Source organism: Taudactylus pleione, unplaced genomic scaffold (assembly GCF_031769625.1).
Source record: "Taudactylus pleione unplaced genomic scaffold, aTauple2 ptg000170l, whole genome shotgun sequence".
In the NCBI taxonomy this organism is placed as follows: domain Eukaryota; kingdom Metazoa; phylum Chordata; class Amphibia; order Anura; family Myobatrachidae; genus Taudactylus; species Taudactylus pleione.
Window position 1 is genome coordinate 3,495,812 of NW_028284572.1, and position 20,976 is coordinate 3,516,787.

At 43.5% G+C, this 20,976-nt stretch overlaps 1 protein-coding gene across 1 annotated transcript in view; it reads right to left on the reverse strand.

Annotated features, from left to right (window-relative positions):
- Positions 1–905: 905 nt before the first annotated feature.
- The window catches only part of ETFDH (electron transfer flavoprotein dehydrogenase), a 37,051-nt gene continuing 16,980 nt past the window's right edge, over positions 906–20,976 (reverse strand). Inside the window, exons 8-13 of the mRNA XM_088475307.1 lie at positions 18,582–18,722; positions 18,044–18,187; positions 16,236–16,404; positions 15,111–15,293; positions 4,350–4,571; positions 906–3,265 (exon numbers count right to left, since the gene is read on the reverse strand). Coding sequence (XP_088331433.1) covers positions 3,102–3,265; positions 4,350–4,571; positions 15,111–15,293; positions 16,236–16,404; positions 18,044–18,187; positions 18,582–18,722 — 1,023 coding nt within the window. The 3' untranslated portion in view covers positions 906–3,101. The remainder of the gene's footprint in view (positions 3,266–4,349; positions 4,572–15,110; positions 15,294–16,235; positions 16,405–18,043; positions 18,188–18,581; positions 18,723–20,976) is intronic.

Sequence of the window (20,976 nt, forward strand, 5' to 3'; positions counted from 1 at the left end):
CAGATGTCTGTCCAATCTGGCTCATTGGAATGAAAACCTGGTAATGTATGGGAGCAAATGACAATAATAATAATAATAATGTGACCCTTAGTCCCCTTACCTTCCTCCTATGACTCAGGCCCATCTGAGTCTCCAGCTTCTGCTTTAAGCATGCCTAAGGCAGTCTAATAGTGCCCCAATATAGGTGCTGTATACTTCCATTTCTGCATCTCATAGATGTGAGCACCTATTTACCTTCCACCTTGCTATTGAATGCTTCTTGACTGCGCGACACATATTTAGGCAAAGTAAATAAGTTGTCTTTGTTTTATTACTGCCTTCCTGTGCTGGAATTTCATGTCCCTGAGCTCAGCTAGTTTCTTATTCATAAAACTAATCTGACTTTTTACCACAGCTCAGCAGTATCTGCAGGTCAGGTGTGACATGTAGACACAAGGATCACCCTCACAACATTTTGTTAGCTGACCTCTCCAACAACACTGGTATTAGTTTGCACAAGTCATGAATGCCAATTGTTCTACTCCTCAGCTATACAGGATTCCTCCAGGCATGGTGTTGCATATAAAATATATTAGCCACTTGGCTAATTTAACCTTTTGTGATCTCAATTTCTAGCGCTCATTCATATACAGCACCTGTTCTTCCAATCTTTGCCCTGGTAATCATTATACCATTATGTCCATATATATATTTGGACACTGATGCAAATTTCATAATGTTGTCTTTGTAGGCCGCCATAATGGATTTGAAACTAAACATTGGAGATGCAAATAAAAAGCAGACATTCTAGCTTTCATTCAAGGTATTGAACACAAATATATGAATTTAGGATTTGCAACCATGTTTATACAGTCCCCTATTTTCAGGGGAACCAAATGAAACAGTTGTATTTCATAAACCCTCCCTCCAATTGGATGTGAATACAATCAAATTAGAGCTGATTGTCTGCACTTTAAAATTATATAACTAATGTGTTTTGGGAAACTGTTAAAATAACTAAAATTGGGTCAGTGTACAAATATATATGTACCTCACTGTACTTCGTATTTCTCATCCTGCTCATTAGAATCCAGATCACAAGCTGCCATGGCTTCTATAACCAATCCCCCAATTTACTTACAGCTGGGTAACTGGTAGACTACCTAAACTGAAGTAGTCAATAACTAGGACCAGATGTTGCCTGGGGAAACTTCTCGCATTCAATGCTAATCCCTCTATCACAGCCTACCACAGAAACCAGCTGCAGTAACAATCTTTGCAAACAGTTCTGTAGGAGGCAATAAAGGTTATCAATGAACAGTTAAGGTGGGTACACACCTAGCAGATCAAGTGAGCTGTAGGTGGTCATTCTTATACACTGAACAACCATCATCCTCCAGGCAGCCGCAGGTTCCGCTGGCTGGGGCAATGTCCGCCCCCCTTCCCGCAGCTGCATGTGTACGGAAATGTAAGAAATTCCAACCCTACAAAAAGTATCAGTGCCAATTCAACAGGAGTGAAAGGATCCACTATGACACCATCTCATTCAAATTGTGTGTGTGGATCACAATATATACAATTCAGGCACAGTAAATACCAGCAGTTGTCATGTGGTTAATTGTCAAGTGTGACATATTGGTGGTATGTATGCCCATGACTATGTGGTAGCAGAAGGTTGATCCATGGGATTGGTTCTGCTCCCTCATCAGTTTATCCTGGCATTAGCTTAATACCATCAGCCATGTGCTTGTGGTGATTTTGTAATATGACCTTGAAATAACATCAGGATTATTCATGTTTTGTGGCTGGTCAATTTTCATGTTGTTACTATGGATGCCCATTTGTCTACACAAGTGAAGACACTGCACATTTTTCCCTGGACTGTATGTCTCCCCATTGTCAGACAGCTGGGGATAGGCAGAGTAGTTTTCAATCTAATAGTAGCAAGATGGCACAAACAGCTGTGTGACATTCCTGCATATTGTCTTCTCTATTCATTGTTCAGCTTCTGGGACTGGACAAAGCATAGATTCCCAAACTCTACCCTTACAGGCCAGGTTATAAGGATATCCATGCTTGAGCACAGGTGACTTAATTAGTACCTCAGTCAATTTGATTTAAGCATATGGGCTCAAGCATGGACCTACTTAAAACCTGGACTGTAATGGTGGAGTTTGGGAACCTCTGAGCTATGGTCAGACCTATCACAATCCTGCATGAAGGCTGTATAGTCAGCTAACGTGATGGTTAATGTGTTGAATAACCCAATAATCAATTGGTTCTTTGTTAGGAACTTGTCAAAGTTAAGGTTAAATTAATGAAAGTTTATAGCGATATTATTGGCTATCATGCAGTAATATATCCTTTGAGATACTAGTTCTTAGGACCCTAAACAGTGCATGTTTTCCTTGTCTCTTCACAGAATCACAAGTGAAATAATTAGCTCCACCTGTGGATCTTTTAAAATGTCAGTGGCTATGACAGATTATCGCAATAAATGTAAACATTGGTGTAACTGGTATAAAGACTGACTTGTCATTGGGCCTAGACCCATGTTCTGACAACAAGCATGTAGTGTTCATTTTGAATGCAGAGTGCCCTTTAGAGGCACTTGCCCATTTACAAACACATGCTCTTATACATACATTAACTAATATACAACTTGATTATTGCAAGGATGGCTGAACAGTTTTGCAGACCAAAAGGAGGTAATTAAAGAAATAAATTTACCAGAGCAAATGATTTTTTTTTTTTGTAAAAATTATTTTCTTTTAAACACATAAATTGTAGAATATATAAAACTCTTCAGTTTTAGATCACTTCCTTAAATAAGGCATTGTCCGCAGTTGATATGTATCATGTCTTCAAGCTGACCAGTCCATGGGGGAAAGAAAAAAAAAAGCCGTTCTATTGCGTATCAAACCATTCTCTGAAATGAAAATCAAATGCCCAATCTCCATTAGTAGGTTAGTACAAGCACATGGCCAAGTAGTGGAACTCCTCGGCCCTGGTATCACATTCAATAACAACTTCATCAGCAATTAATGGCTTTCCAATAAAGCTCTGGTCTCCGATGGCAGAACCATTTAGTCATCAGATAAAATACTGCTGTCCAGTGCGCTTTACATTCCATTGTAGGCAGGCCCACCTCCTCCTTCCGGCACTACCCAGTTAATATTCTGACTTGGATCTTTGATGTCACATGTCTTGCAGTGTACACAGTTCTGAGCATTGATTTGTAACCGTGACCCGTCACCTGATTCTAAAGGGACAAATTCATAAACACCTGGAAGAGGATTAGAGAAAGTTACTTTCCGCCATGGCTCTCATGTCATTGTTGCACCTTAACTAACTCTCGTGTGGATCTTATTTTCAAACTGTAAATGCAAAAGACACGGGGCAATTCAATTTACATCAAGAAGTCTCATACAATGTGTTCTCCCGAGTATATTCTAGGTAATAATAGTCACTCATTGAGAGTTGTTGTCTTTTTACGATACACATTGCTCAAGACGGGACCTTATGGGTAATTGAATTGCCCCAGTATACTGCTCATAGGCCAAGAGCATAATAGAGGACCCTTTCTTTGGCACAACACATGGAAAAAACAAGCAGGTCTGAAATCATTACACTTCATAACATTGTAAACAATACAAATCTTTCCCCTATTTGCATTAAAGTTGAATAGTGGTTCATATCAGCCGGTCTGAAGTGTTTACATGCATTGGAAAATGAAATCTAAACAAGTGCACAGACTCACCAACTAGCCGCTAGTTTTTACAAAATTCTGTTATATTTGACCTGTTAATGTGTAATTTACAGCGGCCACACTTGGGAAATGAAGGTGTAGAAGAAATCTTCCACAATATTGTTTTGTTAAAACAAGAAACGTAATTTTAAACTTATCTGGGCTTTTTTTTCCCTACCAGTTTATACAATTGTTTTTACTACTAACACTGCCATTTATATTTCAGGTCATCTGGTAAGATCCATATTGGCCTACCTTTAGGTTTTCTAACCAAACTGGGCATTTAATATGTTACTAGAGAATGCAGGAAAATATATTTTGTTAATCAGTTTTCAAACATAGATATTATACTTCTTTTCTCAATTTACTACAAAAATAAAAGAAAATTCAAAAATATATCCAGGTGCTCAGTTTAAAATAAACAAATAAAATCCCTGTGTTTTGGGAGTGGTATTCATGAAAGCTTGGAGAGAGACAACGTACCAAGCTGTCATTTTTCAAACACAGTATGTAAAGTCAGGAGCAGATTGGTTGGTACTTTACCTCACAATTTTATCTTTCTCCAAGCTTTCATGAATACCCCCCTAATTACCTATTTTGTTTCAAATACAATGGTACCCACCTGCTGGGCAGAATCTCTGCTCAGGGCCATCATACATGGCTAGATTCTTACTGACTGGTACACTGTCATCCCGTAGCGTTAGGTGTGCAGGCTGGTCATGTTCATGGTTAGTACCACTTAGAGCAACAGAGGAAAGTAGGTCAAAACTTATTTTCCCATCAGGTTTGGGGTACTCTATTGGCGTGCAGTCCTTGGCTGGCTTTAGCTGATTGCTGTCCAAACCTGGTGAAAGAAAAATTAAAAATGGGGTTCAGAAGCTGCAAGGTTTTTCAACTCGTATTATTACAGTGCGACCAGCTGTGACGATTGCAACAATATCATTTTCAAATGTCACATTAAACTCATAAAATCATGTTTTCAAAACATTTTTCTACAGTTATCAATCCGTGAACTCTAACCTGACTCAAACTCCAGAATTTGTTTTGGTCATGTAAGATAATATTCATATAATTTATCTTTATTAGCAGCAGAAGTCCATTCAACAAACACAGCAGAAATTTCCCTCTCAACAATTTAAAATTACTTATTTCCTGGATGACTTAATTTACAGAGCATAAGTCACAACTCCATTTTATTTGACAGTCGAGTCGGAAGGTAAATCATCATACCCTTTAGCAATTTATTCTCCTTTATCTACAGTACCTTGCAAAAGTATTCACCCCCTTGGCTTTTTACCTTTTTTGTTACATTACAACCTATAATTAATGTATTTTTTTCATCTGAATTTTATGTGATGGATCTGCACAACATAGTCTAATTTGGTGAAGTGAAATGAGAAAAATATATATAAAAAATAATCTTTATAAATAAAATTCTGAAAATTGGCATGTGCATATGTAATCACCCCCTTTGCTATGAAGCCCCTCAAAAGTTCTGGTGTAACCAATTACCTTCAGAAGTCACATAATTAGTGAAATCCAAGTGTCACATGATCTGTCAGTATAAACACACCTTTTCTGAAAGGCCCCAGAGGCTGCAACACCACTAAGCAAGAGGCATCACACCATGGAGACCAAGGAACTCTCCAAACAAGTCAGGGACAAAGTTGTTGAAGTACAATTCTGGGTTGGGTTATAAAACAAAATATCCAAATCTTTGATGATCCCCCGAAGCACCATCAAATCCATCATCATCAAATAGAAAGAACATGGTACCACAGCAAACCTGCCAAGAGAGGGCCGCCCACCAAAACTCACAAACCAAGCAATGAGGGCATTAATCAGAGAAGCAGCACAGAGACCAAAGGTAACCCTGAAGGAGCTGCAGAGTTTCACAGCAGAGACTGGGGTATCTGTGCATGTGACCACAATAAGCCGTACACTCCATAGAGCTGGGCTTTATGGAAGAGTGGCCAGAAAAAAGCAAATGGTGATAAAAATATGAAGACACGATTTGAGTTTGCCAAAAGGCATGAGGCACACTCCCCAAATGTATGGAGGAAGGTGCTCTGGTCAGATGAGACTAAAATTGAACTTTTCGGCCACCAAGGAAAACGCTATGTCTGACGCAAACCCAACACATACCATCACCCCAAGAACACCATCCTCACAGTGAAACATGGTGGTGGCAGCATCATGCGGTGGGGATGTTTTTCAGCAACAGGGACTAGGAAACAGATTTGAGTCAAGGGAAAGATGGATGGTGCTAAACCTGTTTTAGCTGTGATTTGAGACTGGGACGGTTCACCTTCCAGCAGGACAATGACCCGAAGCATACTGCTAAAGCAACACTCGAGTGGTTTAAGGGGAAACATTTAAATGTGTTGGAATGGCCTAGTCAAAGCCCAGATCTCAATTCAATTGAGAATCTGTGGTCAGACTTGAAGATTGCTGTTCACAAGCGGAAACCATCCAACATGAAGGAGCTGGAGCAGTTTTGCCTTGAGGAATGGGCTAAAATCCCAGGGGCAAGATACACAATTCTTTTTGCATAACAAGGTGGTGTGCTTGTCCCTATTTTAGCCTCGTTGGAATCTGAATTGTTAAATGTTTATTTGCCTATAGGACTACACCACCAGGATATTACCAATTATTGGATTAAGTGTGTGTGGCAGTCCTGAGTTTTGGACTACTGTCCTCAGGAGTCCTTTGGTTGAAAGTGCTGCTGCAAGCATGCAACATCAAGAAATGCAAATACAACTGTCCCCCACACTACCACTAAACTCTGACTCTTTCTCAGGAGTATATTAACTGAAGTGCAGGTTTTTAGAAGTGGGGTTGTTGCCCATAGCAACCAATCAGATTCTACTCATTTACCTAGCACCTTATAGATTCTAGAAGATAATAGCTAGAATCTGATTGGTTGCTATGGGCAACAACTCCACATCCAAAACCCACACTTTAGTAAATATACCCCTAAGTCTCTCTCCTCTCCCTACTGCGATCTACTACAGACTCCAGTGAGCGTCTCTCTCTGTAGCTAGCCAGCTAAGAATAAAATATGAGATATGGTAAGAACTTACCCTTGTTATCTCTATTTCTACGAAGTCCATAGGGTTCCACAGGATACCTTGGGGTATAGGTGATGACGTCAGTCTTCAGGCACCACAGAGTTAAAGTTTTCAGCCTCCCAGGATGCATCTGGGTCCCTCTCCTATACCCTGCCCCCGGGCCAAGGCATCTCAGTTACGTCACAAGCCATAGGCCGGAGGAGGAGAAGAAAGAGAGAGAAGAAAAAAATCTGGCCACTCACAAGAATCACATTCTCACCATAGGGAGACGGAAAAACTGGTGACCAGAATAAAGCCCATCTGCAGTACAGGTACGACAGGGCGGGAGTCCTGTGGAACCCTATGGACTTCGTAGAAATAGAGATAACAAGGGTAAGTTCTTACCATATCTCATATTTTCTACTTCAGGGTCCATAGGGTATCCACAGGATACCTTGGGGATGTCCCAAAGCAGTATCCTTCAAGGGTGGGGACGCTCCTGTGCTGAGAGGAGAATCCGCCACCCGAAGGAAGCATCCTGAGAGGCAAAGATGTCAAAAGCGTAATACCTCACAAAGGTATTGACAGAAGATTACTTAGCAGCCTTGCAGATCTGAACTGCAGAGGCACCACGTCTAGCTGTAAACGAAGGACCCACAGACCTAGTGGAATGAGCCCTCACCAAGGAGGGAACTGGAAGACCTTCATGAAGATAAGCTTCTGAAATTGCCATACGAATCCAGCCTGCCAAAGTCTACTTTGAAGCAGGCCAACCCTTTTTTACGGAAGCCATAGAGGACAAACAAGGCGTCCGACATCCTAAAAGAAGAAGTGCGGTCAACATAAATTCTCAATGCCCGCACAACATCCCAAGTGGCGTCACCCACTGAAAGTCCAGGTGAATTGAAAGCCGGCACAACAATTTCTTCATTGATGTGAAAACTGGATACCACTTCGGGAAGGAATCCCGGACGAGTGCGAAGCACCGCCCTATTCCTATGAAAAATCAGAAAAGGGGGTCTACAAGAGAGAACCCCTAAATCCGAAACCCTTCTGGCCGAGGCAATGGCCAGAAGGAATATGGTTTCAGCTGTAAGCCATTTAAAGTCCACTGAGTCCAGTGGTTCAAACGGGGGCCCCTAGAGAACTCTCAGGACCACAGCCCAATTTCAAGGCGCCACCGGTGGAAAAAAGGTGGCTGAATGCGAAGAACACCTCGCATAAAGGTGTGCACATCAGAGAGCGCAGCAATCCTACGATGAAACCAGACTGACAGGGCAGACACCTGCAGTTTCAGAGAAGCCAGGCGAAGCCCATGATCCAGTCCAGCCTGTAGGAAAGCCAACACCCTAGACAGGCGGAACTCCCTAAGGGAATACCCTCTAGGTCTACACCACCGGAAGAAAGTATGCCACACACGATGGTAGATTCTTGCCGAGGAAGGTTTACGAGCTCTTAGTATGGTTTGCACCACGGAGCTAGAAAAACCCTCTGGACCTTAGCATGACCGTTTCAACAGCCACACCGAGTCAGGTCCGGGTGAAGACAAGGACCCTATGACAGCAGATTCGGTCATAATGGTAACCTCAGAGGAACGTCTACTGACAGACTCTGGAGGTCGGAGAACCAGTGCCGTCTGGGCCACTCGGAAGCTATCAACAGTAGCGTACCTCCTTCTTGATTTGAATTTCCGTAATACCCGCGGAAGAAGGGAAAACGGAGGGAAAAGGTAGGCAAACTGGAACGTCTACTAGACGGACAGGGCATACACCAGAGACGCCTTTTCGTCTCATGTTCGAGACCCGTACACCGGCAACTTGTTGTTGTGACGGGACGCCATGAGGTCTATCTCTGGAAGACCCCACTTGTCCACCAGACTCCGAAAGACGTCCTGGTATAAAGACCACTCTCCCGGTTCCTCCTTGCTGGTTTAAATAGGCCACCGTGGTGGCGTTGTCCGACGGGACCTGCACAGGGTGACCCTGGAGAACCGGCTGTGCCCGCTGGAGAGCTCTTGACACCGCATGGAGCTCCAAAATGTTTATTGGAAGCTCCGCTACCGCCCGAGTCCACCTGCCCTGAAACAAGTGTGGACCCGTGACAGCTCTCCAGCACCGGAGACTGGCGTCCGTTGTTAACAGGACCCAGTTCGCCACCCAGAACGGGCGACCCTTGTTGAGGTGGGTCGTCTGCAAACACCAGGTTAGAGACAGGCGAACATCCGGAGTGAGCCCCATCGTCTGGGACTTGAGACACTGAGGCAATCCATTCCATCTGGACCGGATCAATAGCAGCAGAGGTTTGGAGTGAAATTGGGCGTACTCCACCATGTCGAATACCGACACCATTGAGCCCAATAACCTCTTTGCCAAGTGTATCGACACTCGACGACACTGCAGACAACTGCGCACCCTCAACTACAAAGCAAGGATCTTTTCCTCCGTCACAAAGATCCACTGCTGCCTGGAGTCCAATAAGGCCCCGAGGTGCAGGATCCTCTGAGACGGGGTGAGAGTGGACCTCTGCCAGTTTGTCAACCAGCCGTGACGTTGCAGTACCGCAATCATCAGATCCAGATGGTGTAAAAGAAGCTATCAACAGGAGGTCGTCCAGATAAGGCAACAGTCGGACTCCCTGCGTCCGCAGGAGAGCCGCCATGACCTTGGTGAATACCTGTGGAGCAGTCACCAGGCCAAAAGGCAGTGCCCGGAACTGGAAATGTTCATTGCAGATTGCCAATCTGAGGAACTGCTGATGGCGCAAAAGAATAGGGACATGCAGGTAAGCGTCCTGGATGTCCAATGACACCATGTAATCCCCAGGTTCCAGTGCCAGAATAATGGACTGCAGGGTCTCCATCCGAAACAGAGGCACCCTCAAGGACTTGCTGAGGGCCTTTAGGTTTAGTATTGAACAGTAAGACCCATTGGGTTTCTGCACCAAAAATAGAATGGAATAGAAACCCAGGCCCCTCTGGGAAATTGGAACATGCACTGCGACCAGCACCGGGCGAACTGAAGCAGGCGCAGCCCCACTTTGGGGTCCCACAAAAGGAGGCCTGGATCGTCAGGCCGCAGGTTTGTTATCTGACCTAGGAGCCAGACGTCTGGTACTCCAGACCTGTTTCTTGGGCTTGGACAATTTCTTGGCCCCAGCCTGCCGTGGAAAGGACTGTACTTTAGGCCTACCTTGGACCCTGTGAGGCCAAAAGGACGACCCACCAGCACTAGAAGGAATCGTAGCAGACAGAAGACATGCAGATTTTGCTGCTGCCAACGTAACTACAATTTTGTCCAGATCTGGACCAAATTGTACCTGTCCAGACCTTCTAATCCCTTTTTGGAATCCGCGTCCGCTTTCCAAGAATGCAACCATAAGGTGCGACGAGCAGCCACAGCTGCAGAGGAGATCCTAGAGGTGAGCATACAAATATCTAAGGCCGCTTCATTAATGTAAGTGGCCGAGTCTCGGAGATTGCCCACCAACTCGGCCTGTTCAGCCGAACAGTCAGAGTCCAAAGACGCCTCCAAATTATCCGCCCAGCGCTCCATAGCTCTGGCTACCCAACACACGGCCAGAGCCGGTCTGGATGCTTCCCTGCAAGGGAATAAAAGGATTTGAGGCAGATCTCCACCTTGCGGTCAGTGACATCCTTCAAGGATGACATCGAAGGCATAGGCAACGTGGCACTTTTGACTAGGCGTGTGACATGTGAATCCACTTGCGTAGGGGATTCCCGCTTAGAAAAATAATTGACCGCAAACGGATAAGCCACGGCTAAGCGTCTCTGGGGCTGAAACCGTTTACCTGGATTTTTCCACGCCTCCTCTAAATGATCCACTAATTGATCAGAAAGAGGGAACACCGTAGCCTCACCCTTAATATCCTTAAAAAGGCATATATGAATGTGGCCACCAAAGGATCAATATCCTCAATAACTAAAGCCGAGCGGACCGCTCGAATAAGACCAGGGATATACACCTTGGACTTAGCGTCCGGCTCTTTGGTACGGAGAGGTTCTTGGTCAGATAGATCCAGAATCTCCCCATGATCTGACGTCTCATCGTCATCCCCATAAGGAGCAGATAAAGACGCCACCAGCCGTTATGAGGCCGCAACACAGACTCCCCCTGTAAAACATCGGACAAATGCTGAACCGATGTAGTTAAGAGTATTAACCCACGCAGGCTCTGGAGAAACCTGGGAAGGGACAGGGAGACTGTGGGGTACCATCAATTGTCTCGGGAACTCCCGCATGGGTGACGACACCACTGACTGCTGGGACAAACCCGTCTGGGTAAACGCAGGTGGCGGAGCTAGCTGGCCCACAAGGGTTGTAAGCGCCTTAGCGAAACAAGCCCAGGGAGGTTCCTGTACCGGGACCGTGACCATAATCGGCCGTGACAGTGCCAGGCACTGGGGGCATAACCCCTCCGCGTTACCCTCCCCCTCCGCTATTGGTACCTTACATTTAGTACACATGAGCTGGAGAGGAAAATCAGTCTCAGACATGATGGTAAGTATGTGACACACACCTATACGTATTGGTATAGTGTGAATAACACCCTGCACACCGCGCACCGCAAGGGCTATGAGCAGAGCAAGATCAGGGACAGTAATAAAGCTGACAGTAGAAAGTGAAAGTACAGACAGCAGGCTAGCAGTTCAGTCACATACAATGCAGAAGAAACAAATCCCTGCACTATTAGCGCTGATTCTCAACTACTCAGACCCTCAGGCTGGTAGGACTCAGCGCTGCATACACTGACCTGTGACAAACAGAGGAGAGGTATGCTGGGGGACCCAGACTGCAATGCCACCGCTCACAGGCTTCCAGCAGTGTTCACCATGCTTTAAAGATGGCCACCGAGGAGCAGAAGATGAAGGAGGCCGGCCTGGGGAGGACAGCTGACACACTGTGGCCAATCAGGCAGAGCAGAGAGGCTGTGTGCAGCAGGGGAGGCGCCGGCTGTGAGACAGGGAAAGCGCGCTCTCCTGGCATGCATTTAACCCCTGAGACGCCGCAGCGCATGCTGCTCAGCAGCGGCCCGCTGTCCCAGGGGGTAGTGGAAGCGCAGGTTGGTCGCCTGGCTCCACGCTGCAGCCAGTCCCCAGGGAGCCCCCTGCCTGGGGACTCAGGACCATGTGACCAGCGGGGACCCACCACGGGACCCCGCTGCTTACCTGCATCCCCTTGGATCCGGCCATGGTCCAAAACATCTGGGGACACCGCTAGCCGTGACCCCAGATGTCTACCAGCATCCCCGGATCAGTACCGGCGGGGTGTAGGGGAGACGGCATGGACGTCAGTACTTCCATGCTGTACTCCCAGATGTGCAGCCAGCGCTGCCTTTAAAAGAAACTTCAGGGGCTCTTCATAGCCCCCCTCTGCACAGTGCCTCCGACTCCGGCCAGGCACCGACGAAACTGAGATGCCTTGGCCCGGGGGCGGGGTATAGGAGAGGGACCCAGATGCATCCTGGGAGGCTGAAAACTTTAACTCTGTGGTGCCTGAAGACTGACGTCATCACCTATACCCCAAGGTATCCTGTGGATACCCTATGGACCCTGAAGTAGAAAGCAAGCTTTATATACTACTAAGCACATCACTCACTCATTTCCCGCTGACTGATGTCTGTCCTCGCCCCCATCAATGAGTGACAATGGCAGCAGGACAGCATGTGAGTTACACACAGTCATTGCATCTGGAACGGTGCTGCTCGCGGATGTGGTCACTGAGACTGTAGACAGTCACTGTGAGTGGCTGTCTCAGCGACAGCGAGAATCCCGGTAATACATGGGCTATGATGCCGAATATCCCAGAGAATTTGGGCACCCAAAACTGGGATTGGATTCCCTAGAAGCAATATTAGAGCAGAAAAGGGAATGCAATGTAATGGTTAGGACTCCATTGATAGCTAGCAGAAGAGGCAACACTTATCATGGAACAGGAGAGGGAGAGAGAGAGGGAGAGGGGGGAAAGGGAGAGACTCTGTCATTTTTCAAACAGCCTGTAAATTGACAGTTAGGAGGTGATTGTTTGGTACTTTATCACTCTCCAAGGCACATTTATTTTTTGTTTGTACAGAATGGATTACTTTGTATATGATCTCTCTAGTGGAGTACCGAGTTTCCAGTCTGAATCTGCAAGCTATTGAGGAGGGGGACAGGCTTGCTGTGGCATTTATGAAGAATTGTATATGAGAGAAATGGGTGAGGGGAGTACCAGAGAGCAGATTGCAGAATTCAGAAGTAATAAGAAGGCATATATTACAAAATAAATCCCTGTGTCTTCCAGTAAATAAATCAATAGTAAATATTATATGTATACAGTAAAAAAGTATTAAAATAAGGTATTGTAATACAAGTGCAAAGCACATTTGGACTCAGAGGAGTTATGGCCACTTTAAAACAGTGGTATCCAATGGACCTATACAGCCCACAAAATTGCTGCCTGCACATATTAGGACAGTGTTGGCTAACCTTGACACTCCAGCTGTTATGGAACTACATAACCCAGCATGCACTGCTACAGTTTTGCTATTAGGGCATGCTAAAACTGTGGCAGGGCATGCTGGCTGGGATATATAGTTCCACAACAGCTGGAGTGTCAAGGTTAGCCAACACTGTATTAGGAGATAGGTCCATTTTAAGCTGCTATTTAGTTTGCTAAATATCTTCTGGTAATGGGGACTCAGACCCTGATGTGTGACAACATCCTTACATGACTTACAAATTTGGTTTCAGTATTATTTACATAATACATAGATGGTTTCAAAGGAGATGTACATTAACATAAAAACCTAAAAGTCTAATTAATGGATGGAATGTTCCTAGTGTAACGGTAAGCTACATGTACAGGTGCCTTTACTTTAACTAATATGAGCACACAGACCATAAGCCTATAAATTATCATGCAAGGCACCTGGTCAAATAGGCCATGAAAATATGGCCTATACATTTACAGTATATGCACTATGCAGTAAAATCATCAATACATTGTACATATGTGGAAAATCTGGGGCTGGGCATCAGAGCAGAAGAACCTGAACTCACATCTCAGTGATCCAGAGCTGGTGCCTGTCCAGTGGTAGATTAAGGTCCACATGGGCCTGAAGCTGAAATTTACAAAAGGTCTATTGTGCGCTGCCTCAAGGGGTGTGACTAGTGATGTGGTGGGATATGACCAGTGCTGTGGGAGTGTGATCTGCACAGGGGGTGTGGCTAGCACCTTCCTTTAGTCACCTCAGCTGCACTCCCCACTCAGCTTATATCAACAGTGTAATGTGAAAGTCTACAAACAAAAGGAAATACCCCTTATTAATGTGACAAAAAAAGAAAAATGGCACTTAGTGATTGGAAAGGTAGCTTTCCTCTTCAGTTTTTGTACCTGGAAGTGACGTGAAGTGAGGGCGGAAGTGCAGTTCCAGGCCCATACAGTCCACACTTCGGGCACGGTAGCTCGCTCTGCTCAACACAGTTCTATATTTCCCCTCCATGTGGATGGTAGGGAATGACGTTGGACAGTAACTGATGACGTCAGGGTACAAAAACTGAAGAGGATCTATCCACTTCCCTTAATAATCACATGAAGTTGAACCCTCTCTACTAAAGAGCATGTGGGTCAATTAGTGATGTCATGAATGTGACATCTATCTATATAAAAAGGACGTAATCTTATTAATAGCTATTCCAAGAAGACATTGGATCTATACCCTATAGTGAGAAACAAAAGTCACTAAGTGAAGCTTATAAAAGTGTAATAATATATATATATATATATATATATATATATGCATGCACACACACATACACACGTATATACATACATATGTAATGTATGTAAAAGCAGAGAGAGGCGGCACTCCAGAGACTGGCACAATGTAGAAAAAATAAGTGGTGACAAGTATTTTTTCTACACTATGCCAGTCCCTGTATATATTTATAGATTGGTTTTGGAAGGCACCAGGGCATCATATACTGAATTGACCGAATTACTTAAATGTTAGGCGACAGGAAAAAGGTTTTCCGGGCAAAGCTGCCAGTCTCCTGTGGGCCTCTTTTCAATGGGGGCCTGGAGCTTCAGTTCCACCCGCCCCATTGTTAATCTGGCCCTGGCTACTCTGCAGACACAAGAGCCGGACTCATAGTTTATCCGTTATACACTTCACCATCAATGAAGATACAATACAAGAATTTATGTTATGATACTGTATGTTTGTTCCTTTCTGTTGGTGTTCCTTTCCACACACATCTCATTGCCTATATTAATAATACACCCATTAATGTGGAAGGGTGCTTAGAGTGAGACTAATTTGTTTTCACAATGGTACCTTTATGTTTCAGTGTCCAAGGCTCCTTTCCCCTTAGTATCCAGTAGAAAATACCAGTGTAGATCATGCCTCCATACAATCCCAGAGGCCCGTGGCAGGAAGGTCTAATGTTCCTCACTGAATATAGCTCCTTCCACACCCAGGACTTCTTTAGGTTCTCTTCATACTCAGTGACATTTAGTCCTAGATAATAATAGAAAAGGAATAAGAAAAAATAAGAAAGGTATAAATACTACTTTCTCTGCCCTTAGGATATACACAGATTCCTATTTTTTTTTTTTAAATAAAATGATTTTTAAATACCCCATGTGCAAGTTGTTGTACAGTATAGTGTAATGTTTTCATAATTGTAGTGAGTTTATATTGCATGGTTCAGAACAAGGATTGGCATCCAAATAGGAGCTGGAACAGATAACAGCATAAAGTGACAGAAGCTTCATATTATCATCCATTAAAACAAGAGGGGGTTCTCCCCACCCTCCCCAGGCTTATTGTCACATCTCTGAGATGCACTGGTGTCACTGGCCTTATAGGCATTGGGAGAAAACAGGCAGAACATTGTTACTTTCATGAAGTTTCCACAACCTAAAAAGGTTGAGCCACAGTGTAATCAGCTAGATATGCATTACAGGCAGCAAAAACGAATTGTAATCTTGTTTCCCCCCCTCATGATGTCATTCGGCAATTTGTGTCGGCATACCGACTACATTTAGACAATTAGGGATCTAGTGTAGCATTACACCAGGAAAGACATGGATTGTGTATACTGTAGGTAGCACGGTATGGTAAGATACATGGTAGCAGCTTCCAGTATGGTAAACACGATATACAGGATGATCGCTGGGCGCTCAGGTACTGAGAACAGTAGCACCAAGCACAACACTGGATCCAGAGGGAACACTGAACAGTAACAGCAGGGCGCATACCGAATCTACTCTGCATAGATAGAACTCATCTATTTTTAGTACTATTTTAAAGACCAGATATTAAAAATAAATCATTGGGAGGACACAAAAACATAACATGAAGAAAAAAAATCACAGCAAATGTCAGCAAGAAATAACAACATTACAAATTATTGGACATCAGACTAAACCACATACAATGATAATTTAGTCTTCATACCTGTAGTACTTGACTGGAGGTTTTCATCTGTAAGTTGTTTAAAGATGGATTCTGCAGCCATCATACCACTCTTCATTGCCGTGTGTGTCCCTTTAATCTTTGGTACATTCATGAAGCCAGGACTGCAACCAATCAAAAGGCCTCCAGGGAATGTGAGCTTAGGCAAGCACTGACCAAGCAAATAAGTAGGGGAGAAAAAAAAAGGTTTCCTTAAATATCACAATTACAATATTATTCTATTTCATGTGGACCCATTTGTTACCCCATGCATCCAACAATGACGAGAAGGAAAAGGAAGAGAAGGAGAAACACCAAGTTTCTCAAGGCTCATGATCAAGGTCCAGGCAAAAATAAAAAATGTAAAAATCAGGTTAGAGTACCAGCTTACTGTACTAGCTCGTCATGTTCACTTCTCCACTTGTCTCATTGAGGAAGAGTGTGAAGCACCAATATGCAACAGCTTTAGCCTGCTAAAAGGAGCAGTCCTGAGTCGTATAGTAACTGGTCTAAGGGTGAGTTTCACCAGGTCTCTGACCATTATAGGACCATGGGCCTGATTCATGTTTGTATCCAAATTCAATCGCAGCTGCGATCACTCATGGAACGCAAATGCAAAAATATGCTAATGACTCCCCCTGCTATCTAGTGCACAGACACCCACTAAAGCATCACACATCTGCCACTCACACACATAACCGGAAACATCAAACGCAGATAAGACGGCAGGTGCACCATTTCAGCTCGCAGCCCCAGGGGGGTGCGACTTAAAATGGGCGAAAAGTGACCTGTTTGGGCGATCAGCACGAAAATCTGCAACAATTGAATAGCTCCCCGCGATCTCGTCACTTTAGACGGGAGATCGGGCGCGCTATAACAATTGAATACCGTCCTATGTGTAGTGTAGCTGAAAGAGCAGAACCTAACCATACATACAAAATGTTTCTAAAAGGTGTTTGTATATGTCCAGTTGTTTTCAAAGCCAGACAAAGTTTCTTTAGGAATAAAAGGCTTTCATATTCATCATGGCTATATACATTATGCTTATATGAGCTACAAATTATCAAAAATAAAAAAATAAATAAAAAAAAGCGTCCAGGAAAACTAGCGCACATGCAAACTTGTATTGCCCAGAACAACCAGATGTTGGTTTTCGCCTTCTAAATAAAGGATAGTTGGAATCGGATTGTTTTATAAAGGCCACTGTGCTTAGTGTTCCGGCTTAAAGGGGATCTCCACTTTCAGTGAATTATATTGTGTTTAGGAAGAGTTGTGTTACACTTATGCACAAGAGTTTAGATCAGGACAGTGCTGGATTCAATTGTAACCACACAACAGGTCTGATGTCATATTTCAGGGCAACATAATTAGACAATCTCCATGGGCAACAGATGGTCATTCTCTTATAGTTACCATTAAAAGATCTCCTTTTCAATATGCAGTAATGGAAGACAGGGCAGACTAAAATGCCACTTAATTCACACAGTAAGAATCTCACTAAAAATCAGTTTACAGAGGTTGTCAATATACTGTAGCACGTTACATGCTGAGCAGAAAGAGTTGTGATAGCATTACACCTAGCAGTTCAGGAAAGCACAATCATACGTCAGAGAACCAAAGAGAATAGATGTACTGCATCACATGCTATTCCAGATACAGCTACTTGCTGAATTCCAGACATCCTTATTTCTAATGGCAAACCATGAGGGGTATGCTAGTGCACAGTCTACAGGTTGGGTAAATGAACTGATCTGGACTGTTATGATAACTCACATGTATTGTGGTAGCAAATTAGGGAAGGATGCAGTTACCTGGAAACCACCTTCATTAAGAGCACGTGCTCCATAAGCAATTCGAGTTCCCCCTTCCAGAGTTGGCGTCACAGAGGGGTGATGTTTCCACCTTTGAAATTCTCTAAAAGGGTTCAAGTATGGGTTCTGATAATCCAAACCGACCTGCAACAAAAACGCCAAGTTTACAGCAGAAGAAAACTGTAATTGTGTGGTTACTAGGGGAGTCTGGGCTTTGTTCTACATATAGGAAGACTTTTCACAAAGAAACTATGATATATACACCATAAATGGATATACAAGGAGATATGGAAGTTCCATAAATAAAATAATAACCCTGTGCACATAACCGGTAATATAGGAATAAGAATGAACTGTACTTTTTGTTAATAAACTTTTAATGTGTTTATTCATACATGCAAATTAGCATTAGACTAATATGCCACCAATTTCACTTCACCTACACATTTGCATTGTAGCTGTTTTTATCTATTTTAAATACATTGGACAACTATTGTAAAAGTACTGAGACATATACATCAAGATGGAAAATGCTTACCACAAAACCAAGTGCTACAAGTGGTTCGCCCTCATTAAGGTGATAAAGGAATGACCCACCATACGTGTGTCTGTCCAAAGGCCAGCCAACTGTATGTTCCACAAGACCTGGAGCCCATTTCTTCTCGTCTATAAGCCACAGCTAAAATATAAATATTAAAAGGAGATCAACCTATATACAGACCTTTTCTGTTTACATTTACACTCAAAGGCCACTCTATTACATACTCCTTCGTAGTACTGGGAGGACCTCTCTTTGCCCCCAGGACACCTGGAATTCTTGTGGCATGGATTAAAAGTGCTGGGAACGTTCTTACCAGTCTCTGGTCCATGTTGACATGATAGCATCACACAGTTGCTGGAGATTTTTTTGGCTGCACATTTATGCTACAAATTTCCTGTTCCACCATTACCCAAAGGTGATATACTGTATTGAGATCAGGTGACTGCGGAGAATATTGGAGTACACTGTTCTCATTGGGCCCCGATTCTGAGTTGGTAATAAAGTAAGAAAGTTCAAGTAACTTTCCACCTTGGCGAAACCATGTAGCAATGCTGCTGGGGCAGATGTAAAATGTGCTGAGTGATTTAGAGATGAAAGGAGTGTGTCCAAACTCCCATCTAAATTGCAGTGCAAAAGTAAAGCTGTCCAGCTTGTGTGTGCTACATGCAAAAGCAGCAAGTATTTACCCTGCAAGCAAAAAATAAATGTATTTGCATCCCTTACATGGCTTATCAAGACGCACCGTTACTTGCTCTTTTTGCTCTACTCCCAACCTCAGAATCAGGCCCATTGTCTCATACATGGGATCAGCTTGAAATGACGTGGGCTTTGTGGTGCGATATCCTGCTGGAAGTAGCCAACGGAAGATGGGTAGAATGTGGCCATAAATGGATACACATGGTCAGCAACAATAGCTAGGTGGAGGCATTTAACCTAAGTTCAATTTAAATTAGAGGGCCTAATGTGTGCAAAGAAAACATTACCCACACCATTAAACCACCACCTGCCTGAATTGTTGACCTAAGGTAGGACACATCCATGGATTCAAGTTGCTTATGCCAAATCTGGCCCTACCATCAAATTTTAATTTGTCAGGCCAGGCAAAATTTTTCCAGTCTCCGACTGTTCAGTGTTGGAGAGTCTCTGTCCACTGTAGCCTCAAATTCCTGTTATTAGCTTACAGAAGTGGAACCCAGTGTGGTCTTCTGCTATTGTAGCCCATGCACTTCAAGGTTCGACATGCTTTGTGTTCAGAGATTCCCTTATGTATGTCACTGTTGTAACGCTTGCTTGTGTCAGAACCATTCTCGCAATTCTCCCCTTTCATTAACAAGATGTTTTGCCCACAGTGCACAATTCTTTGTAAACTCTAGATACTGTTGTGCATGAAAATCCCAAGAGATGCAGCCTCTTCTGAGATACTCAAATAATCGCTGTCTGGGACCAACAATCATTCCATGGTCAAAGTCACTTAGATCACAATTCCTTCCCATTCCGGTGTTTACTCTGAACAACAATTGAACCTCTTGACCAAGTCTGCATGCTTTTATTTGACTTGCTGCTATATGATTGGCAGATTAAAGCTACTACATGCCCTATGGTGGGACATGGTGTTGTTAATGGTGGGAAGGGATTTAGACATTTACGAGAAACTTTTTCCACTGGGGCCATGAAAAATAATATTGTCAGAATAATTATTGTACAGGTAATAAAAGAAAGTTTAAAAATGCAGAGAAACATGAAAGTATAAAAGAAAAATCAGACTGGATGAAAAAAAATTGATAAGCATTAAAAATTCAAACAGGCAAAATATAAAACAAAAACAGGAGAGTAGTGTTACATAAGAATAAAGTGATAAAGCAAAGATAATTAAAACTCCTCTTCTGTGTATCTATATTAAAAAATAAATTCTTACATTCAAAATTAAATATTTGCAGACCATGCTGTAGCATAGTGTTAAATTAAAGACACTTGAAAAATAATCATACCAACGTAATAAGCTCATTGTTAGGGTATCCGGACTATAGATAGACAGTAAAAAGGTCAACAATGTCTAGATAGACACCAGATGATAGACAGGCAATAGTTCGACATGGACAAGAGGTCAACGTGGAAGAAGGTAGACAGGTACAATAGGTCACTAAGGTCAACACAAAAAAATGGACGAGACACAAATGGCCAACACATTTTCTACTTATTTATCCTTTTAGGGTTAGGAACTTACCGGAGGGTTAGGCACTTACCCTGACAGTTAGGGTTAGGCACCCTGACGGTTAGGCACCGGAAGGGACGGTTAGGGTCATGCACCAGGAGGGAGGGTTAGGCATTAAGGGGAGGGTTAAATGAAGATTATGGTTAGGAAAAAAAAACATGCGTTGACCATTTGTGTGTC